Source organism: Rhinopithecus roxellana, chromosome 2 (assembly GCF_007565055.1).
Source record: "Rhinopithecus roxellana isolate Shanxi Qingling chromosome 2, ASM756505v1, whole genome shotgun sequence".
Classification (NCBI taxonomy): domain Eukaryota; kingdom Metazoa; phylum Chordata; class Mammalia; order Primates; family Cercopithecidae; genus Rhinopithecus; species Rhinopithecus roxellana.
Window position 1 is genome coordinate 84,828,298 of NC_044550.1, and position 22,450 is coordinate 84,850,747.

The 22,450-nt window shown below is 40.3% G+C and overlaps 1 protein-coding gene across 1 annotated transcript in view; it reads left to right on the forward strand.

The window, feature by feature from the left end:
- Positions 1 to 22,450, forward strand: part of ARHGAP10 (Rho GTPase activating protein 10) — a 336,548-nt gene that overhangs the window by 185,401 nt on the left and 128,697 nt on the right. The window contains exon 14 of the mRNA XM_010368443.2: positions 21,998 to 22,072. Coding sequence (XP_010366745.2) covers positions 21,998 to 22,072 — 75 coding nt within the window. The remainder of the gene's footprint in view (positions 1 to 21,997; positions 22,073 to 22,450) is intronic.

Here is a 22,450-nt window from a genome sequence, read left to right on the forward strand (position 1 = left end):
GGCTTATTCTAGATTAGGTCATATATTTTATGGATGTTGATAGAAGATACAGGATTATGGCTAAAACTTTTGAAATGAAATATTTGACTGAAATTTTTATGAATGGAGGTAATTTCAAGTAGTTTTTGATCATGAAAATAAAATCTCATTTTGATTAATTTATCACATTTACTCAGAGGTCTTTCCTAAAGTTGCGTTTATTAAACCAGTGATTTATTCAAAATGAATAAGACGATGAAGATACCCACTTAGAAGCTTAGTGTAAAAAAATCATAAAACTGTTCATCTGCAATCAGGTAGCCTTAGGAGGGCTAGTATTTTGTTTGGTTTCGTTTGGTTATAGTATCAAAACCAAAAGGTATTTTTATGATCTTACTGCTTCCGTTATATCACAACATATGTATATATAAAATGAGATACATTTATTTAAATACACTGGATTTTGAAGGCTGAATAAGAAAAACTGTCTCATTAAGATTTTTTTTCTTTTCTTTTTTTTTTGAGATGGAGTCTCATTCTGTTGCCCAGCCTAGAGTGCAGTGGCGCCATCTCGGCTCACTGCAAGCTCCGCCTCCCGGGTTCACGCCATTCTCCTGCCTCAGCCTTCACAGTAGGTGGGACTACAGGTGCCCGCCATCACGCCTGGCTAATTTTTCATATTTTTAGTAGAGATGGAGTTTCACCGTGTTAGCCAGGATGGTCTTGATCTCCTGACCTCATGATCCGCCCACCTTGGCCTCCCAAAGTGCTGGGATGACAGGCGTGAGCCACTGTGCCCAGCCCTCATTAAGATCTTTGAAAAATGTTTTTATGATCAGTGTAAACCCATGTTGAAAAATGATAAAATGTTATGCCGATTGAAATCATTTTGACTTGGTTCCTTGTACTTTATTTAGTATGCCTACTAAAAAACGTATAATTGCATAGGTGGGTCACATTGTCTTTCTATTGGCCATCCCTGGTCTGGACTTAGGGGCCTTTCAGCTCCCTAGCTCTCCAGCCTACCTGGGGCACAGACCCATCACGACAGCTGTGAGGTTGAGTAAGCCAGTTGGGGAAATTTAATTCACGATCTGGTAGAGTAGCCCAAGCTATGGTTGACTGAGAAAAGAAAGAATATGTCATGTTTCTCACATGAGTACTGAGAATCTACTCCTGCCTGTAGCTCCTAGAGCAGAGGACCAAGCGTCTCTGAGGACATACGTTGTGCCTGGCATTGAGTTGGCCTCAGACAACACTTGCTGTATTAACTATTCAATTCTTGGGACCTTACTCTCTCATAGTTACCTTTGTACAAAACTAAGAATTAAAAAAGAAATTACATAAGATTGCACTCATTTTTCCTTTTCTACTAAATTCTCTTCTGGCCTCCAATTGCTTCTGAAGGTGGCTCAGTTCTCCTTACATCTTTCTTAACATGTTCTTTTGAAAATGACATTTGACATATTTATTAACTTTATTTGTGATATTATTGGAGTATTTGCAAGGCTTCAGAGAAATGTCTAAAATGTACTATCCTTCTCAGTACTCTAAGATGACATTTTTAGTGTATAACATACCTTAAATAACATATATGACCTATGGATATTAATATATCTTGGTAGGACTGGCAATTATTTAGAAATTATTCTAGCTTTGAGATGAGAAAACACTCCATTTTGCTGCAGTATCAGCATAAATTAACAAACCATATTTTTCCATAGAGTAGTTTGCTCATGATGTTTTGGCACGTGTGGGAGTCACATCAACTGGTCTTTCATCCATTTGCCAAATATTTGCTAATAATATGTACCGGCTCTACCGCTAGAAAGTGACTGCTTGCTTATACCAAGCAAAAAGACTTCCTAAAGCAGTTGTTCCCAAATTTTGCTGCACTTTGAAATTACCTGAGATTTTTTGGAGACGGAGTCTCCCTCTGTTGCCCAAGCTGGAGTACAGTGGCATGATCTTTGCTCACTGCAGCCTCCATCTCCGCCTCCCAGATTCAAATGATTCTTCTGCCTCAGCCTCCCGCGTAACTGGGATTACAGGCGTGGGCCACAACGCCCAGCTAATTTTTTTGTATTTTTAGTAGAGGTAGTGGTTCACCATGTTGGCCAGGCTGGTCTCGAACTCCTGATCCTAAGTAATCTACCCTCCTCGGCCTCTCAAAGTGCTGGGATTACAGGCGTGAGCCACTGAGGCTGGCCTTAAAAATGTTGATGCGAGGCTCTCACAGCGTGTCAACCTGACTTAATTGCTATTGGATGTGGACTGGGAAGTAGGATTTTTTTCATCTCCCCAGGTGATTCTAATATGTAGCAAAGCTTGGGAGACCACTGCCCTAATGGAAGAGTTGCTTGTGTGCTGGAGAAATGGGATACATGATTGTTATCTTCATGTTGATAGTTTCCTGCTACATTGGGAGCTTTTCTCTTAATGTCTTTTAAAGAATAACACAACCCGGCTGGGCGCCGTGGCTCATGCCTATAATCCCAGCACTTTGGGAGGTCGAGATGGGTGAATCACCTGAGTTCAGGAGTTTGAGACTAGCCTGGCCAACACGGTGAAACCCCGTCTCTACCAAAAATACAAAAATTAGCTGGGCATGGTGGTGGGTGCGTGTAATTCCAGCTACTTGGGGGGCTGAGGCAGGAGAATCACTTGAACCCGTGGAGGTTGCAGTGAACCGAGATCGTGCCACTTCAGTCTAGCCTGGGTGACAAGAGCGAAACTCTGTCTCAAAAAACAAACAAAACCCCTGCAACCTAAATCCAAACAAATCAGCAAAGTCCCAAAGACAATAGCACAACGTTCTTTTCGTTGCCTCAGTAGCAGTAGACTTACTGTAGCTAAACCCTAGTTCTAATCAGAAGCCAGTCAGTTAACCAGTATTTATTGGGGCATCATAGGACGTGCATAGCCATGCTCTAGACTTCTGGGATACGTGTTCAAGGTTGGTTACATGCAATCCTTGATTTATTAGTGGGTGACAAAACAAGATTTCTAAGTAATTGAAATATACCAGATGATCAAAATATTGCAAATTTGCACCGATTAAGAGCATCTGAGTGCATGTTGAAGGATTGGGAAGAATGTGATGTTAATTGAGGACTGTCTTTAGGAGTAGGCTTCCTCAGATTTAAAGGATGGGAAAGTGTATTTTGGCATTTAGAGAAAACTCAGCAAAGATAGAGAGACAGGGTGACTGAGAAAAGACAGACTTGGTTGTGAAGGAAACATGGGGAAACAGTAAAAGCAGGTAATCAGCCATATGCATTTGATTGTAAAGGAACTGGGTAAATACTAGAAGGTGATAGGTAGCAAAGAAGTAGGCATTCAGAAAGTAAATATGAAAACTAATATTGGTAGTCATGCATGGGATGCCCCAGGGTTCTGCTTAGGATGCAGTATGTATAAGTGAGGTAACTGATTCTGGATAATAGGCTTGGCAGTGGGGTAGATAGTGCATATACAGTGGAGTGATTTTGCTGAAGTCGTACCAGTCACATTTAGCAGTTGGCTGTATATAGAGGATAGGAATTCTGCAAGGAATCTTACCTTGAAGTGTTAGTTTGGGTAATGAAGGATGTCAAGGAAATTGAGCGGTCCATGACCCCATAACGTATACCAGGAGCACTAGGGGTGCTTCTTGGAAATTCAGATTACTGGTCTCAGTCCACATCTGTTGAATCAGAATTGTTGACGGTTGGGTCTCTCTGCTTTAGACAGTGAGAGATCCAATAGGAATAGTCAGGTGGAGAGAAGAATTTTCTAATATTCTGCCTTTAGGGGACAGAAGAAGCCATAGGGGCTTTCCTGAGAGAGTAGGGTTTATGAAGGCCCTGGGTCATGGGGCCATATACCGTTTGGGATAATGACAGAGAGCATGTGGATGTAAGGTAGAACTTCCATCCTAAAATGTGAGGTTGAGGGAAGAAATAACAAAATGGCTAAATGTAATCAAGTTTCACTATGTCAGAAGCCAAAAGCAGTTACAATATCAAATGTGTTTTAGGTGAATCCCAGACAGACTCAGAAGTGTTCATGGCAGCTCCTGTTCACTCATTCCACCACTTAACCTCTAGTCCCTCCCCACCTGCTGTCTCTGTGTGACATCTGGCCTCTGGTGCCCTGTAGTCGTTTACTCCTATGCGGGAAAATATTACCTTATTCTCAAGTAGCTTTATACCACCTTTCCTCCACTGTGTTGGTCTTGCTGAAGACAAACATTACTGTGCAGCCACCATGATTTGTAGCTCTCTCATGACAGAATCATCTGCTCTGCCCACATCTCTGGAAAAACAGTGGGCTTGGCCTTCTCCCCTGCCCCTCCTGCACCTCCGACATCTCTCACTCTTGAGCCGAGCTCTGCAGGGCAAGAGGAATTGTCCAGGTTTGCAAGGATGTGGGTGTCAGAAGGAAGGAATTTTGGCAGAGGGATGAACAAGGGTCAAAGTATAGATGATGGAAACAATGTGATGCGTTTGGGACCTGCGGGTCATCAGGCAAGATGGGAGGAGTGGTAGGAATGGAGAGTGGAGGGAGGGAGGCACTCAGATTACTCTGCTGAAGGGTTCTTTGAGCGATAAGGAGCTGTCAGGGTTAAGTTCCAAAGTGGTGCAATAAGATAAGCATTTGGAAGGATTCTTAACCTCTCAGACCCTTAGTTCCTTTAAAAAAAAAAAAAAAAAAATTATTCACACTACCTCCTACCCAGCTTTGTGAGGATTAAAGAGTGAGTCTTTGCACATAGTAGATATTAAATGCCTGTCTTCATTTCCTTCTTCATCCTTCTCCTTCATTGTTTTAATCTTGAAATGTGCATGTGCCTCATTTGGCAGTTATATTGCCTGGTATTTTAAGTTATATTTTCTATGTTTACTTTGTTTCTGGAACTTTACTGTTTACTTGGAGAAAATGTCTTATTTATCCTTTGCTTGCCTCTTCTCATTTCTAAATACAGGCATGCCTTGCACACATAGTAAGCACTCAGTAAGCAATTGCTTTTTGCTTGAGTATTCAGATTTGACTAAAATTCCATATTGGTAATATTATGTGTCTCAACAATTTCTAGAGTTACTGGAAGAATTTATTCTATATGTGGTTGGAATTGGTACTTCCACATAACATGTAGGATTGATTTTCATTCTCTTATGAGTTTATGTTAGCATCTTTGTAAACTGCAGGTAATATGTCAGACATAGAAAAGTACATCATGTTACATGTGAAGGAGTCTTATGGTTTCAGAGATTGGAGTGTAATTACATCATTTCTTTGAGTAAGTACAAATAAGCCGCCCCCTATAAGCAGTGCATTGTCTCTTTCTGGGCCTGCATGACACCTAGGTGCATGTACTATATGATACGCAAAAACAAAGTAAGATTCTTTTGCTTAAAAACATCTTCTAGTTGCTATTTCTAAAATAGTCATTACCATTTAAAACTAAATTTGGATGCCACTTTTGTTTATGAATTTTCTCTTAAAAAATCTTCCATATGTGGATGATTTGAATATTCACTTTAATTTTCTAGAGTATGGCATTAAAATGTCGGTCTAGGCAAGCTGTCAGTTATCAAATTCAGCATTGTAACAAGCTGTGAATTCATGGGATAGAAGTAGGAAGTCACATATAAGATATGACAATCTTTCATTTGTCGCATGTAAAAGTGAATTTATCTTCCTTTGCAAAGCAAAGTTTCAGATTTTTGGAAAACCGGTACCGCTTGAAGATTGCTTTACCTCCAGAACACTTTGGAATTGTATGGGGTTCTCAAGATGGGCTCTGGTAGAAGATTACAATGTATAATTTCAGTATTAATCTTCAGGGATGTGGAAAGGGAGATGCCCAGAGTGAACCTGAAACATATTTTACCAATTGCACATTAATTTTAAATTGCCAAGGGCAATGAAGAAAATAAAGAACAGCTGTCCTTGAAAAATTTACAGCAAGTAAACTAGAGTTTCTCTATTTTTTAATCAAAATGGGTGTGAGGTGAATGTGGGTGGAAATAGAGGACAGTCTTCTGTGGGAGGGAGCTGAAGAGTCTTGCGGTGTCTGCAGAAATGCAAATGCAAATTGAAATACTAAATCCAGGCAAATCAGGACTGAATATTCATTTTCACAATTAGTAATCTTATTTGTTTTAAGGAAACTCTGAGAAACTATTTGTTTCCAAATGAATGGTCACGTTAAATTAATAGGGGCAGATCCTTCCTCTGAGATGGCAAACCCTGTGTCTTTGCCTGTACCACTCGTCCATGTCGTTTAGGGCTTGGTTTAGGACTGTTATTACTTTCCTGTTGTCCAATGACGGTTCTTTTTTTCAGCCCATGAATTTTTCAACCTTCTTTTCTCTTTGTTACCCATGATTTTATACATTTTCCTTTTTAACACATCCATGGAATAGAAATGAAGAAAATTAATAGGACTTTATTCAATCATTACAATAAAGCATCTTGCTTCTGGGTGTATTTGGGGTTGGAGGTTGGATAGGTGTCAGAAAACGACAATGGTATATTTTCAAGTAGTGCTGAAGGTGTTTTTAGACAGAAGAAACTTGGTAGAACTGTCTTGCTACAGAGTAAGCATGCACGGCTGTATGTTTTTGCACGACATTCTGATGAGGTCAGTGACATTTTATGGTACACCGTTAGCATAGTGGTGAAGAACGTTAGCCCAAAAGACTTTCTTGATTGTAATCTCAGTTTTACTCCTTATTAACTCTGCCATGTAACCTCTCTGTGTCTTTATTTTATCATCTGTGAAACAGGATAAGGGTCATGTCTCCTGCAAGGGGTTGTTGTGAGAACTAAAAGAGAATGCTTAAGACATTGGCACATGTTGAGTGCCCAGTAAGTGTGAGTCTTATTTAGAGGTAAATTCAGTCATTGAGGCCAATTATAATTAAGTAGTTCCATTATTGATTTAAGGCTCTAGGAGACTGAAGAACTTTCTTTTTTTTTTTTTTAAATAGCAATTTACATGGGGAAATAAATCACCCAAGTTCACTTTATCTGTTAATTTTATGTGGCTCTTAGAACAAACAGCAAAATTAACTGGTTTGGCTTTTAACCTCCTCTTCTTCAGTGATTTGTGGACATTTGAGCATTAAAATATCCTGAGCAGTAAAATAGCCAGAGGCTCAGGAAGAACACCACAGTTTTCAGATTATCTCAAACTTTTGCTCAGAAGCCAAAGAAACAGACGAACACCACAAAACACCGTGAAAACCAGAAGCAGGCATTCTTCCTCCCGGGATTTAGTACCTGCTACCTGCTGTTGCAGCTGCTCTGAGGTGGAGAGGCAGAGGGCAGCAGCGAGACACCATTAGGCCTTTTCTGATGTTTTCCATCTCTGCAGCAGAGGAATGAAAAGGAATCTTGCAAAAAGCAACGGCCCACTTTGGCCTTGAGTTTGAGTCTCTTTTCTAATTTATTCTAGTAACATTTTCTAGTACTTAAACCTGAGCTACATGAGTGATGAGCTTGAAAATTAATTTATTTAGCTGTCCCATCCTTTCCAGCTTACTTTAATACTTACCTATGCCTGGCCATACACATGTTAGATGGATTTTAGTCTGTACTTTTGGGGTATTTCTTACAGGGAAGGCATTAGAGGAAATAATATTAGAAATAAGGCTCCTGTTCTAAAAGATGATCTTCAATCTAACTTCAAGACAGATTTCAGTCTACTTTCATGTTGACCAGTTATCCTGCATAGTTCCACGGATACTAGTAGAAGACACAAGACTACTGGATCTTTGACACAGGACAGTTTATTACTATCAGTAGCTAGAGTAGTGCATTTTGTGCTGGTTGCCTGAGCCCTGATTCCTAAGGGCACTGCAATAATGGCAAGGTGATACTTATGGATGATACAGTTGGTTGTGTTATAGGAGGAAAAACTCTGAATGCAGGAAGCTCAAATCTTTTATAATGGCCAGCAAGCAAGCCTTTTGCTCTAGGAGACACCATCTCTACATGCTAAGGCTGCAAGCAACCCTGCTCTTTGCTCCAAAGGGTAGATATTGGAACAGAGGGTGCTCCCAGCACCCTGGGGTGATGTTGGTAGTGGTGAGTGGGTGATATGATGTGGGAAGATGCTTTGTGAGCAGTTGTATCCAGAGGGTGTCAGATCCCAGGTGCTGTGCTGCATCGTTTGCCTTAGCTCTTTGTGTAGGCTCTTATGAGCTGTTGACAGATTTGGATGGGAGTGTGTCTTGAGATCTTTGACAGAGAGTAGAATTGGTGGGAATAGAATGGGGGTAAGGTGGAAGGCAGGGTGGTGTGTTTGAATTTGGGGAGTAATTGAGATAAGAAATGATGGAGGTTTAAACTAGAGTATTTGCAATGGAAAGAAAGGATAGATAGAAAGAGAGACTTCGCACACAAACAGAATCTGATGACCTGCTGGATATTGGAAGTCAGGGAGAGGGAAAGCAAAAACAGACTCTAAGCTTCCGAGATGAGGTGAATGAGACCTTTAGCCAAGGCAGAATGCAAGATGAGCAGTAGGTTTGGGAGGGATAGAGACTGGTTTTGGATATTCTCAATGCAAGTGGCATGTTATAAGAAATAGAATGAAGGCAACAGGAGAGATGGCAGGAATTATTCTTAGAGAGGTAAGGTTTTGAGTGTCTAAGTCAAGATGATAGTGGAGAAAAGGACAGAATCTTTGTGAATGCTTCTATTTTGATGACGAGAGGAAGAATAATGGAGATATAAGACAGAGGTATAGGAGGAGAAGGAAGAGAGGATGGTTGTAAGGGAATCCATAAGAGGGGAGGTTCCAAGAAGGAAGAAGTCAGCTGTGTCAAATACTCTAGAAAGGTCAGATTGGGGGAGGAACAAGAAACAACCATTGGGTTTAGTGGTTGGGAAGTCAACTAGATAATAGCAAGGTTGTACTTATTTTTTTCTTAGGTGTTACTCTTCTCACAAGAACCATATGAGACAGGTGGTATTATCCCCATTTGCATGAGCCCCTGAAGTGAAGAAACGTGATTTGATTTGTCTAAGTCTCAGAGGTAGAGAGCAGTATACTACAACTTGCCTCCAAGACTGTGTTTTAAATACCCTTGCTGTGCATGCTCTTAACCAGTCAGCATGAGGAGATGGAGTTACTATAGTCTGACCTTTTTTTTGAGGATGCTGGAGATGAAGGAAAGAAAAATAGAAGATAAGCTTTTAAAGAAAAGAGTTTAAAAGTTTGAGAGTACTGTAGGAAAGGTAAGTAGGGAGGGAAGATTTAAGTATCACTCTCTGAAAGTGTTCATCTAGATTCAGGATTAAGCCATTCTAAAGTTACACCTGCCTTTTTTCAATAACAACTGCTTCATGGACCTCTGAAGGTGCATCCTTGGCCCAAGAAAGATGCACTGCCTTTCCTGAGGATCGCTGCAACACCTTGGGAGGTCTCTTTACAGCAGACATAATATCTTTTTTTGTTTGTTTGTTTGTTTTTTTTTTTTTTTTTGAGGCGGAGTCTCGCTCTGTCGCCCAGGCTGGAGTGCAGTGACGCAATCTCGGCTCACTGCAAGCTCTGCCTCCCGGGTTCATGCCATTCTCCTGCCTCAGCCTCCTGAGTAGCTGGGACTACAGGCGCCCACCACCACGCCCGGCTAATTTTTTGTGTATTTTTAATAGAGACGGGGTTTCACCGTGGTCTCGATCTCCTGACCTTGTGATTCGCCCGCCTCGGCCTCCCAAAGTGCTGGGATTATAGGCGTGAGCCACCGCGCCGAGCCCGCAGACATAATGTCAATACAAAATCTGCATAGGACAATATATTAAAAATTTTAATTATTTTTTGTTTTGCATTTTATGTTTTTGGAGTATATCACACTCTCTCACACAGTCTCCATAAGACTCCATAGGTAGTTGAGCAGATATATATTAATAGGCTCAGTTGCACATGTGGTATCAGAGGCCAGAACAAGGTAGGGTAAACCTGTCACAGGTCACGCAACTAGGCAAAGCTGGGGTTTGGAGCCTAGTCTTCTGGCTCTAAGTCAGAATTATCCTATGGCAGCAGAAACGGTGAGAGGAAGAGTTGGTGGACAATGCAGCTTAGTGGTGATGTGGGAGCTTGATCCTACGGGAATGCCCAGAGGCTGTGAGATACTCCTTTTGCCAAGGTTCATGCTGTGAGGAAAAACTGAAGGGCACATTGAGTGAGTCACAGCCAGTGTCTCTGTTAGATACTGGGATAGGGAGACCTCTGGGAGATTGTGGGGCCCCAGAGGTTACTAATGAAATTGGAAACTCCCTGTTACTCTGTCACTTTCCTCTAGGCCCTGTCTAGGCACTTTGCCAGTGGCTTGGATAGAAGGAATAGCAACAAATCTAGGGGGTCTGGTCTGAAGCTAAAATGCTTTCTCTTGTGTTGCCTAGAAACTGAAAACAAGGCCAGCCACCTGTAGTATACAGTCCATTTTGACCCTAATACAGAGGCTGCAGCTAATAAACTATCTACCTTTTGTATTTGAGGCTTGGATTCCAGAGGATGAGACTTAGTGTCAAGCCTTAGATGTATCTTTACAGGCCTAAAATTATCAGTACTTCCAAAAATATGGATTAGACCCAGAAGTGGGTATTTGCTTTGCACTTTAAAAAATATTTCTCACTTTTCTCCTGGGATGGGACAATAGTGAGTGGATGTGACAGACAACCCCAGTGGGCACAGCCACCCTCACGTGCCCAACTGTCTCGTTTCTGTGTTTAGTCTCTGGTTTGTTTGGAAGTGGGAAGACTGTGGGAATGAGATCCTGAGACCTTTCCTAAAAGTGCCTGCTGATGGGGAGGCTAATCATCACAATACAGAAATGTGTTTACACAAAGAGTAGGTGAAGGCGAACGTGAAAGCGAAAGCAAGACTTACAGGAAGGGGAAAAACAGATTAGTTGCTGGCAGGTAATAACTGTCTGTAATGTTTCTGTATCTGCTGTTCAAATAATTATCATCCAGGGGAAGAACTTACAAATGTTATTGGTGAGCAGGAATTGTATATTTTCCATGAGTCATTCTCGTTAAATAAATTTTGACTCTCGTCCCAGGGTGTGCTTTATTTTATGAAAATAGGCTTATAGATTAAAGGCCTTGGTTAGGGCATTTATATGTATCGTGCCTAGCTATTTTGAAATTAATTTTGAGTGTTATACTACAATTAAAGCATTTGATGATTGCTTGGTATGTGCAAAGCTCATGCACTTGCTTTATAAATGTTATCTCCTTTAATGTTCACAGCAACCCAGTTCCCATCATTAACCCCATTTTCAGATGAAGAAGCTGAGCACAGAGAGGTTGAGTAACTTGCTGGGTCACATAGCTAGAAGGTGGCAGAGTTGGAAGTTTTCAAAATGTCAGTAACCTTAACCTGTAATAGTTTATATCTTGTAACCTTAACACATTTGTATTTCCAAGATACATTTGTTTTTTATTTAAATGGAGGTACCAAGGTCCAGAAAGTTTAAAATGTTAATCAGTATTATGTTGAATCTCATTTCTGTACAGCCATACTTTATCTTCTGCCTCAGTGCTTAGGAATTACCCCTTACCCTGCTGCTTGGCAGTAGTTAACGTACTTGTAAGTGTTACAAATAATGCATTCTTCTCCCAAAGCTTTAGAATTATGTAAATACCGTATCTTAAATTTATGACAGTGAATATGTCCCTTTGATGGAGTAGAGAGAATCATTCTTCTGTCTGCTTATATTTAAAACCATTTTAATATAAATACACATCTTTGACAGAAGGTTATAATGTTATGAATTGTTGAGTATCTTGGAAGAGTATCTTTGTGTATGAACCTCTTTATTTTTACGTAACCCAGTGCAAGCAGATAGCCTAGAAAGTGTTCACTATACTTACACAGACTTTTAAACATTAGTGCTTACTGAGGACTAGTTATAAATATATGTAAGGGACTCATTATCACATTTTTGTAATCCACTTGTGATCTGAAACAATACTCATGAGTCTTTTCATTACTTTTCTTAATATTACCTTAATACCTCATTCTTGGCCAGATCGCTAGATATTTCCTCACAAGTTTTTCTAATTATTTCATGAAGAGTGCGTTTTTCTAATTATTTCATGAAGAGTGTGTTTTTCCTTCATTTTCAAGAATATTTCAAGATTAGCTAATATTAGTAATTATGAAAATATATACATATAAGGCATATAAAATAATGATTAATATTTTTATGTGCATAAAAGCATATGTTTATTGTATAACCCGTAGGTAAATCTGTCTTTGCAATGCTAGAGGGATATGCAAACCTATATTTGTATTTGTGCATGTGTGTATATATATGCATATGTGCCTCATTAATAATGAAATGTTCGACTTCTGATGTAAATCCCGTGAATGCCAGTATGAACATTAATGACCTTTTACCCCTGTTGTCAACACACGCGAGTGCAAATAAATGATTCAGTCACTCCACAAATATTGATGAACTATCTCATTCCATGCCAAGCAATCTGCTGGTTACTAGATGAGAGCTGAATGTTAGTTTACAGAACCATGGAATTTGATAATGTATTTCTGTAGAATCATACAGCTGCAAAATCCTTTTTAATCATTTCATGTCTGTTACCATCAAAAGTGTTTATCTTTCACTTTGAGCCCTTCTCCTTTGTTGTTACATCTTTTTCTGTCTTGTATTTCATTTCTGTATTTCCTTTACTGATTAATCATCGATATATTAATTGTTCATTTATTTTTCAATTCATTTGTTAAATTTATACCATAGGCTAAGGACAAGTTGAGATATTAAGAATGTAGAGCTATCAGATATAAAAACTGTCCCTGAAGCTGAAAAGATAAGAACTTCTTGGCCTATTTAGTTGCAGGTTACTCTCTTAAACCTAATTGTCTGTTTAATTTTACCCTGTGTCTTCACTTGATTGCAACTCACTGCCTAAAATATAAGTACTCAACAATTCCTGTGAAATCAACAGGAAATTAAATGTTATGTAATTTCTAGCCTTTCTTCTCATTTATTTCCAATTTTTCCTCCCTTTCATTTTGTGTTCTTCTCCCTGTTTACCATTTCTATTTTTAAAAATTACCTGTCTTTTTTCTTCTGCTTCCTTTATTCTAATGCTACTTTGTTTTCAGATTCATCACATTTATTTGCCAGTTGTAGCCACTCTAGCCTTTATCTCCACCTCTCTTGTTTACCTGCATTTATCAGCCCTCTTAAGTTTTATTTGCCTTTTGCATATGATTTTTTAACTATCCCAGAACATCTTATTTTTTGTCTTGCTTCTCCAGCCCACCTACAGGGACCAGTGGATGCCCACTAGTGCTCAGTAGTTCCATGCAGGTGTTTTCTGGAGCTGAATGGTCTCTGGCTCTGGTAACACCATTTGGGTTTGAGAGGGAAACAACTGAGCAGAGATGATGATGAAACATGACTGCTTCCCACTTTTTGACTCTCTCCTCAAGGAAGATGTGGGTGATGTGAGTAGTGCTATGTGACAGTGTTGTGGGAGATTGGAGGAGACAGATGGTAGGAAGTAAGACACATTTGATTTTACCTTACCCATTTTGCCCAGAGACAGCTGTCATCAGCTGCTCATCACTGTAGTGGAGATTAGCTTACCTTTTGTTTGCTAACTGTCAGAATCAATCTCAATCTCATTTATTAAGAGAGAGAAAAAAAACTTTCAGCCTGTAAACACATTCACCAGGTTACAAATTTTTGTTAAAAGTTAGAAAATATTGATATCAATATCATCACTGAGCATTTATATCCTGAAAAATCACAATAATTTGGATATTTTAATTTTAATTTTTCAGTTCTGAATTGTGATGTCCATTTTGGACCAAGTCTATATCCATAGTTCTATATCAATTTCAAGTCAGATCAACCTTAGCTATACCTGTTCTGTCCAACTATTCTATACAAGGCACCATAGAAACTATTAAAAGCAAAAACCAAGGTTGACTTAGTATCTTTCCAGGTAATACCTCTGTGTTTGGAGAGAAGGTGGAATACAGGTTCATGATTCTTCATCTGAAAATTCCAAGGCCTGGTGTGTTTTGGAATTTAGAACTTTTTAAATTAAAGATAATAGACCATTCAGGACATACGCACAGGCAAAGTTTTCATGATAAAGATACCAAAAGCAATTGCAACAAGAGCAAAAATTGACAAATGGGATCTTATTAAACTAAAGAACTTCTGCACAGCAAAAGAAACCGTCACCAGAGCAAACAGACAACCTACAGAATGGGAGACAATTTTTGCAATCTATCCATCTGACAAAGGTGTAATATCCAGAATCTATAAGGAACTTAAAATTACATGAGAAAAACAACCTCATTGAAAAGTGGGCAAAGGACATGGACAGACACTTCTCAAGAGAAGACATACATGTGGCCAACCAACATATGAAAAAAAAAGTTCAGCATCACTAATCATTAGAGAAATGCAAGTCAGAACCACAATGAGATACCATCTCAAGTTGATCAGAATAGCTGTTATTAAAAAGTCAGAAAAACAACAGATGCTGGCGAGATTGTGAAGAAAAAGGAACACTTTTACAGTGTCGGTGGGAGTGTAAATTAGTTCAGCCATTGTGAAAGACAGAGTGGCGATTCCTTAAAGGCTTAGAGGCAGAAATACCATTTGACCCAGCAATACCATTTTTGGGTATATACCCAAAGGAATGTAAATTGTTATAAAGACACGTTCATGTGTATGTTCATTGCATTACTTTTCACAATAGCAAAGACATGGAATCAACCCAAATGCCCATCGATGATAGACTGAATAAAGAAAATGCAGTACATGTAATATACCATGGAATACTATGCAGCCATAAAAAGGAATGAGACCATGTCTGTTGCAGGGACATGGATGGAGCTGGAGCCCATTTTCCTTAGCAAAGTAATGCAGAAACAGAAAACCATGTATCTCATGTTTTCACTTATAAGTAGGAGCTAAATAATAGCACATGGACCAATAGGGGGAACAACATGCACTGGGGCCTGTGGGAGGGCGAGGGGGTGGGAGGAGGGAGAGGATCAGGAAGAATAGCTAATGGATGCTGGGCTTAATACCTGAGTGATGGGATGGTCTGTGCAGCAGATGACTATGGCACAAATTTACCTGTGTAACCTGCACATCCTGCATATGTACCCCTGAACTTAAAAGTTGGAAATAAAATATGGAAAAAACAATAAAAAGGTAATATGAGACATATACTGAATAGAATATTACATCTCCAGACAGGTTTGGTGTGGAAATTACTTTTAATATGTGAAATATGAACATTCAGTCTGAGTGGAAAAAATACTTAACCTGAATTCAGGTCATGCATTAATACTTTTTCAGCTTCAGGATTTCGTTTTGATTTTTGAAATTATTTCAATCTGTCTGTTAAATTTCCCCAATACATTTCTGAATTGATTCTCTGTATTTTCTTGAAGTTTGTTGAGAAGGAAGCCCAGTTTCTTTGAATTCTTTGTCTGAGAGATTGCACATCTTCATCACTTTAGGGTTGGTCTCTGTTGCCTTATATTGCCTTATATTGTTAGGTGAGGTCATATTTCCCTGAATGTTCTTTTAAAAATTATTTTTTTAGGGACAAGGTTTTGCCCTGTTGCCCAGGATGGTGCGCAGAGACTATTCATAGGTGCAGTCATAGCACACTACGGCCTTGAACTCCTATGCTCAAGCAGTCCTTCTCCCTCAGCCTTCCAAGTAGCTGGGATTACAGGCACTCGCCACTGTGCCAGTCCCTGAATGCTCTCGATGCTTGTAGATGTGTGACAGTGTTTGAGTGTTTGCGCATTGAGGGATTAGCTATTTTCATCTACCCCGTCTGGCTTTGTGCCTGTTCTTCAGAGGGCCTTCCAGGATTCTAAGCTGACTGACTCTTGGGTTTCCTGAGCCTGTGACCACTACAGCTGTCTCAGCACTAGAGGATGCTCTAAGCCCAGGCTTGCCACAAGTCTCTTCAGGACTCAGAAGTTGATGTGGCTTTCTGCCCCAGATGGACCTGGGGAAGACTCCAGAAGTACTGGGACTGTGTGGGAATACTGGCCAAGGACCTGAGTCCAGAAGACTGTTCCACTGGTCCAGATGGGTGTGTGTCCCAGCAGGTCTCTGCATGGGTGGTATGAATTTCTGACTGTAGCAGAATGGGCTGGAGTTGAGATGAGGCCTTCTTGGGATCTGCTGTGGGGCAGAGGCTGGAGAGCCAGGCTCTTTTGGGTGTATGTCTCCTAGTAGGTCTCAACACAAGATTGTTCCCTGATTGCAGTGGGAGGGGCGGGAGCTGAGCCTGGGTCCCCATAGGATCTATTGTGGGGCAGAGGTTGGCAAGCCCATCTGGAAGGCTCAGGCTTCCAGGCTGCGAGACATGGATGAGTCTCCCTCTGGGTCCCTGTGCGAGCAGTTCTGAGTTGGGACTTTGGCTGAGGGGCCCTGGAGTGAAGCCACAGGGCAAATCTCTGGTTCACTGCTGAGACCACTGTTAGTATGCAGACAAACCTTTCTGCCAAAGCACCAGTGTACAAGATTCCTTTTGGACCCCTTGGCAGATAGTTTCAGCTGCAGGCTCAAGGCCAAACAGGGCTGTAGCCAAGTCCCTTGGAGGACTGGACCACTGTCATGCTTGAACCTAGGAGCAAGCTTGTGGCACATCAGCCACCTGGATGTTGGTCTGCACTCTCAAAGCGACCCTCCCAGGTCTTGGGTGGGAAGGCCAAACAGGGCTGTAGCCAAGTCCCTTGGAGGACTGGACCACTGTCATGCTTGAACCTAGGAGCAAGCTTGTGGCACATCAGCCACCTGGATGTTGGTCTGCACTCTCAAAGCGACCCTCCCAGGTCTTGGGTGAGAAGCCCAGGTCTTGGGCTTCTCCAAGGTTTCACAAACTTTTACCTGAATCCTGAGATGCCCTCAGGTGATGATGGATGGATGTGGAATTCTTGCTGTCACACGGGGATATGAGCAGGTTACTTTCTATGCCACCATCTTGGTGATGCCACCCCTCTATCCATGAACACTTTTGATTTTGGGAATTGTGACTTAAGATTGTGGACTTGTTTTAAGATGTACCCTGGTGGGTGCAGTGGCTCTTGCCTGTAATCCCAGCACTTTGGGATGCCCTGAGGCAGTAGGACCACTTGAGCCAGGAGTTTGAGACCAGCCTCGGGCAACATAGTGAGACCCCCTCTCTACAAAAAAAAAAATTCAGCCAAGTGTGGTAGCATGTGCTTGTAGTCCCAGCTAGTCGAGGAGCTGACATGGGAAGATTGCTTGATCCAAGGAGGTTAAGGCTGCAGTGAGCTGTTATCACACCACTGCATTCCACCCTGGGTGACAGAACAAGACCCTGTCTTAAAACTAAAAAATACTTAAATGTAATCAAGTGTTAAAAGGAATTAATTATGAGTTATGTTTAGAAGAAGGGAATGTCACTGTGGGCTGGTGTCAAAAAGGGGATTTTTATCCGATTTTGAAGGTTTAGATGGGAATTTTACTGACTGTCGAATCTTGGGCAACCAGAATAGCACCTGGCACATATCTGATGAATAAATATATGACAGTTGAATAAATCTGTGAAGAGAAGGGGAAGAGCATTCCTACTGGGGAGACTTCAGCCTGAATGTAGCTGCAGAGGATGCAATGAACTTGGTTATTTGTGGGTGATGGTCAAGCCGTCTGTTGTGATTAAGTTGAATACACTGCAGTCCCTGTAGGAAGATGAGGTGAGGCCCGGCATGGACGTGTGCGTGTGTGTGCCTTACATACTTGTTAAGGCTAGAGGATGTGGGCTGGATCTGAAGGCTTGCTCTTAAATGGGGATCCAGGGAATGTTAGATAATAATAGTGGTTTGAAAATAAGAAGATAGAAGACAGTGTTCAGAATGGATTATAGTTGTATGTTTCTTTTTAGGGATTCCATAATAAATGTGTGTGCATGAAATTCAAGACTGTGTGGAAGAGGCAGAAATTAGTCTGAAGTTTGAAGAAAGAGTGGACATTGACTTGTTGCATTTGGAAAGTGACAGGGAAGAAGTTAAAGATTTCAAATTTCTAATACTTATTGATCAGAAATAGTGATCCCTTTGGTTGACAGGGAAATTTGGAAAAGAAGCTGGAAAGGACATGATAAACTCACTAATATGCCTTGGCATATTGGTTGGTTTATATCCTTAAAATGTGTTTGATGCCTTTTATATGAACATATACGTGTTCATAGATAAAAAGAATGTTCCACCTCTCATTTAGTTCAGAGCCTTTGAGAACAGTGTAGCAAGAAATAGAAAATCCAACAAGACTGGAGTGTATGTATTTTACGTGCTATTTCCAAGCTGCTTTTGTGCAAGGTTTATTTAAATTTCATTTAAAAATGTAAAAACTGTGTTGAGTAGCTTTAATTCCCCCTTGCACCTCTCAGTATGCATTAGCAATTAACTCTACTTCTCTCAGGTTGATGAATTTGAACTTGATCAATTATTTGATAGTAATTACCAGCACAGAGTGATTATTATTGCCGAAGTGGCGTTCTTATTTCATCTTTCCATATAATTCAGGCCCTTTTCACAGAGGCATGTTTGTTTGAATGCAGAGTATGATTTGCTCTTTTGGCTTCTACCACTGAGGTCAAACACTTTTAGGTTTCTTAACTAGAGTAGTACTGAAACTCTGTGGTATTTTAAACCATCTGGACATGTCCTTCTGGCTTCCAAAAAGAAGGAAGGAATGAGGCTCAATCTTTTTTCCTGTATCAAGCTCAAAAGGTCTCTGATTTTTGTGTTTCTTGGCAACTTCCGTTTCTTTTTCCCAACTCCTGGCAGGGCTTTGCAGCCTCCTTATCCTCCCTTGTAGTCACTGAGCGCTCCCTTTCAGGAAGGTGTGCCTCTGCTGCTATGACTCCTTAGAGTTCTGAGTAGACTTAGACTAAGGGCTAACCTTTGCTCTTCTGGTTCTTTAAGCTCTAATGAGATAGAGAGTAATTATTAGTCTGCTTGGGCTGCCATAATAAAGTATCACAGACTGGGTAACTTAAACCAGGGGTCCCCAATCCCCAGACTGTGGCCTGTTAGGAACCAGGCCCCACAGCAGGAGGTGAGCAGCAGGCGAGCCTTATGGTCTGAGCTCCGCCTCCTGTCAGATCAGTGGGACATTAGATTGTTGTAGGAGTGCAAACCCTATTGTGAACTGCACATGTAGCAATCTAGGTTGTGTGCTCCTATGAGAATCTAATAATAAATGTAATGCGCTTGAATCATTCTGAAACCATCCCCCACCCCTGTCAGTGGAAAAATTGTCTTCCACGAAACCCGGCCCTGGTGCCTGAAAGGTTGGGAATGGGGGTTGCTGATAAACAATAGAAATCAATTTTCTCACAATTCTGGGGGCTACAAGTCCAATATTAAGCTATCAGCAGGGTTGATTTCTTCTGAGGCCTCTATCTGGCATGGGAGTGGCTGTCTTGTCCCTGTGTCTTCCCATCGTCCCCCTCTGTACATGTCTGTGTCCTCATCTCTTCCTACAAGGCCTCCAATCATGGTGGATTTGTGCCCACCCTGGTGACCTCATTTTAACTTAATTACCTTTTTTTTCAAGACCTATTTCTAAATACAGTCAAATTTGGAAGTACTGAGGATTAAGATGTCAATAGATGAATTTGGGGGGATACAATTCAGCCTTTAACAGAAGGAAAAAAAGGACATTTGCAAAACTTAAAAAATAAAGAATAAAAAGCAAAGAGAATTTATATTCCTTTGGGTATATACCCAGTAATATGAATCACCCTATTATACACACACATGCACATGTATGTTTATTGCAGCCCTACTCACAATAGCAAAGATACGGAATCAGCCTAAATGCCCATCAGTGATGGACTGGATAAAGAAAATGTGGCGTCAGGCATATTGGCTCTTGCCTGTAATCCCAGCACTCTGGGAGGCTGAGGCAGGCGGATGACCTGAGGTCAGGAGTTTGAGACCAGCCTGACCAGCATGGTGAAACCCCGTCTCTACTAAAAATACAAAATTAGCTGGGCACAGTGGCTTATGCCTGTAATCCTTGCTACTTGGGAGGCTGAGGCAGGAGAATCACTTGAACCTGGGAGGCGGAGGTTGTAGTGAGTCAAGATTACTCCATTGTACTCTCGCCTGGGCAACAAGAGTGAAACTCCATCTCCAAAAGAAACAAAGTGTGGTGCATAAGGTACCACGGACTGCTATGCAGCCCTAAAAAGGAAAGAGGTTCATGTCCTTTGCCGGGACATGGATGGAACTGGAGACCATTATCCTTAGCAAAGTAATGCAAGAATAGAAAACCAAACCCTACACGTTCTCACTTATAAGTGGGAGCTAAATGATGAGAACTCATGGACACATAGAGGAGAACAACACACACTGGGGCCTATGAGAGGGTGGAGGGTCGAAAGAGGGAGGGGATCAAGAATAATAATTAATGAGTACTAAGTACCTGGGTGATGAAATAGTCTGTACAACAAATGCCATGACACAGATTTATTATCTATGTAACAAAGCTGTACATATACTCCTGAACTTAAAAGTTAAAAAAAAAATAGTATATGTAACTATAATTTTTAAAAAAGCAAAGAGAAAAAGAAGGGACAAAACTTGGCAAGGAAGAATGAATGCTTTTGTGTGTGCACTGTGAGTTACCATCTATAGGACACGTGTTAGTATCATCTCATTTCTCTCCCAGCATAACATAGGGTATAGGATGCAGTCCTTGATCTCAGATATAGCATAGAGACTCCAAGAGGTTTCCTGTCTTCCTCATGAGTGACTGAACTGACTTGAATCCAATTCTTTAGACTCTGACTAGTATTCTTTTCATCACTCCGAGCAGGGAGGTGAAAAGAAAGTAAACCCTCGTGGGCAAATTCCATGGCCTTTTGTTGTGTTATTTTGTTTTGGAAACTTTGGGGATTAGAGGCATCATCTGCCTGTCAGCCAGTTGTGTTCTTGTTAGCTTTAACATTCATAGTGGAGAAAAATAAACACACAGCCAGAAAGCTGCAACTCGTTTGAGAAGCAAATATAAGTCACAGTTTTTGGAAGTCATTACTATGAAAATTTTCAAGCATAAAAAAGTAGAGAGATTGGTATAATGAACTCCCATATTCTCATCCAGATTCAATAATTATCAGAATTTTGCCACAGTTGTTTCATCTATCCCTTTTTCCTTCTTAAAGTAAATGTAAGGCTACTTTCACCCCTTTCAGGATGCAACTTTAAACAAATGGAGATTTTCTTACATATCCTTGGTGCCACTCAGAGTTTCCTAATTGCATCAAAAATGTCTTTTCATCATTGATTTGTTCAGATCAGAATCCAAATGATAAGGATATTTGTTGAGCATACCAAATTATGTTTGACAGTACCTTTTATATGTCTCTTGTTCTCAGGGACAATTTGTTTTCAGATCTCTGTAGAGAGAGAGGATGCATTGATTTGGTTCGTTTTGCAGTATACTTTGTGGTGATATTGATTTGAAGTTTCAGAGCTCCTCACTGGACAGGGCCTGTAACAACTTTAAAAAAATTAGTTTTGCTTTAGTTTCGAATGAATTTCCATGGTTTTCAAGAATCGTCCAAACAATGATTTCTTTCTGTGTACTAATCATCACCATATTTTTAAAAGGCTAAAACGTTTGAATATGTAAACAAGTAAATACAATAAACATAAAAGTTTTAGTGCATCTTTACAAATTGGATTGGTATTCATTTCAATGTATCCATGATACTTAACTAACTTACTAGCATAGAGGCATTTATTTTTGTCCACATGGAACATTGTTTGCTGAGATTATTTTTTAACCACAACTTACAGATAAAAAGCTAGTAAAACAAGTTGTTAAATACTTGCTTTTTTCAAAGGTTATTTTTATAGTTAACAGGAATGCTGCTAATGTTACTTAGCAAAGATTCTGAATGCAGCTGTTTGATGGCTTTTAAAATATGATAGTCTTCTATTTTGCTAATAGTTTGTTTCTTCCCATAGGTATAAATGACCAAGGATTGTACAGAGTTGTAGGGGTGAGTTCAAAGGTCCAGAGACTTCTGAGTATGTTGATGGGTATGCCTCTTTTCTAATCATTTTTCCATGTGTTATTTGTATATGTTCATTGATTTCACAGCTTAATATTTCGTAGTAATGTGGAGAATACTTGTGATTCCATTCCTCTACTTCCTACAGTTTTCTGCTGAGCAGAGACAGTTGAACCACAGAAGTAGATTAGTATTTGCATCAGTATAGATTGATAGATTGTCTGTTACCTCTTACTAAGAAATGAAAGAAAAAAGAATGCACCCCCTGGTTGACTGTCTTCATGTGCTTGCTTCTCACAGGAACGTGGCAGTCAGGCCTCTATGCTTTGCGTGGTTTCCAAATAGCCTGTCCACAATTGTGACAGTACATTTGGTTGGACAAGACCACTGGGACTAGCTCATTTTT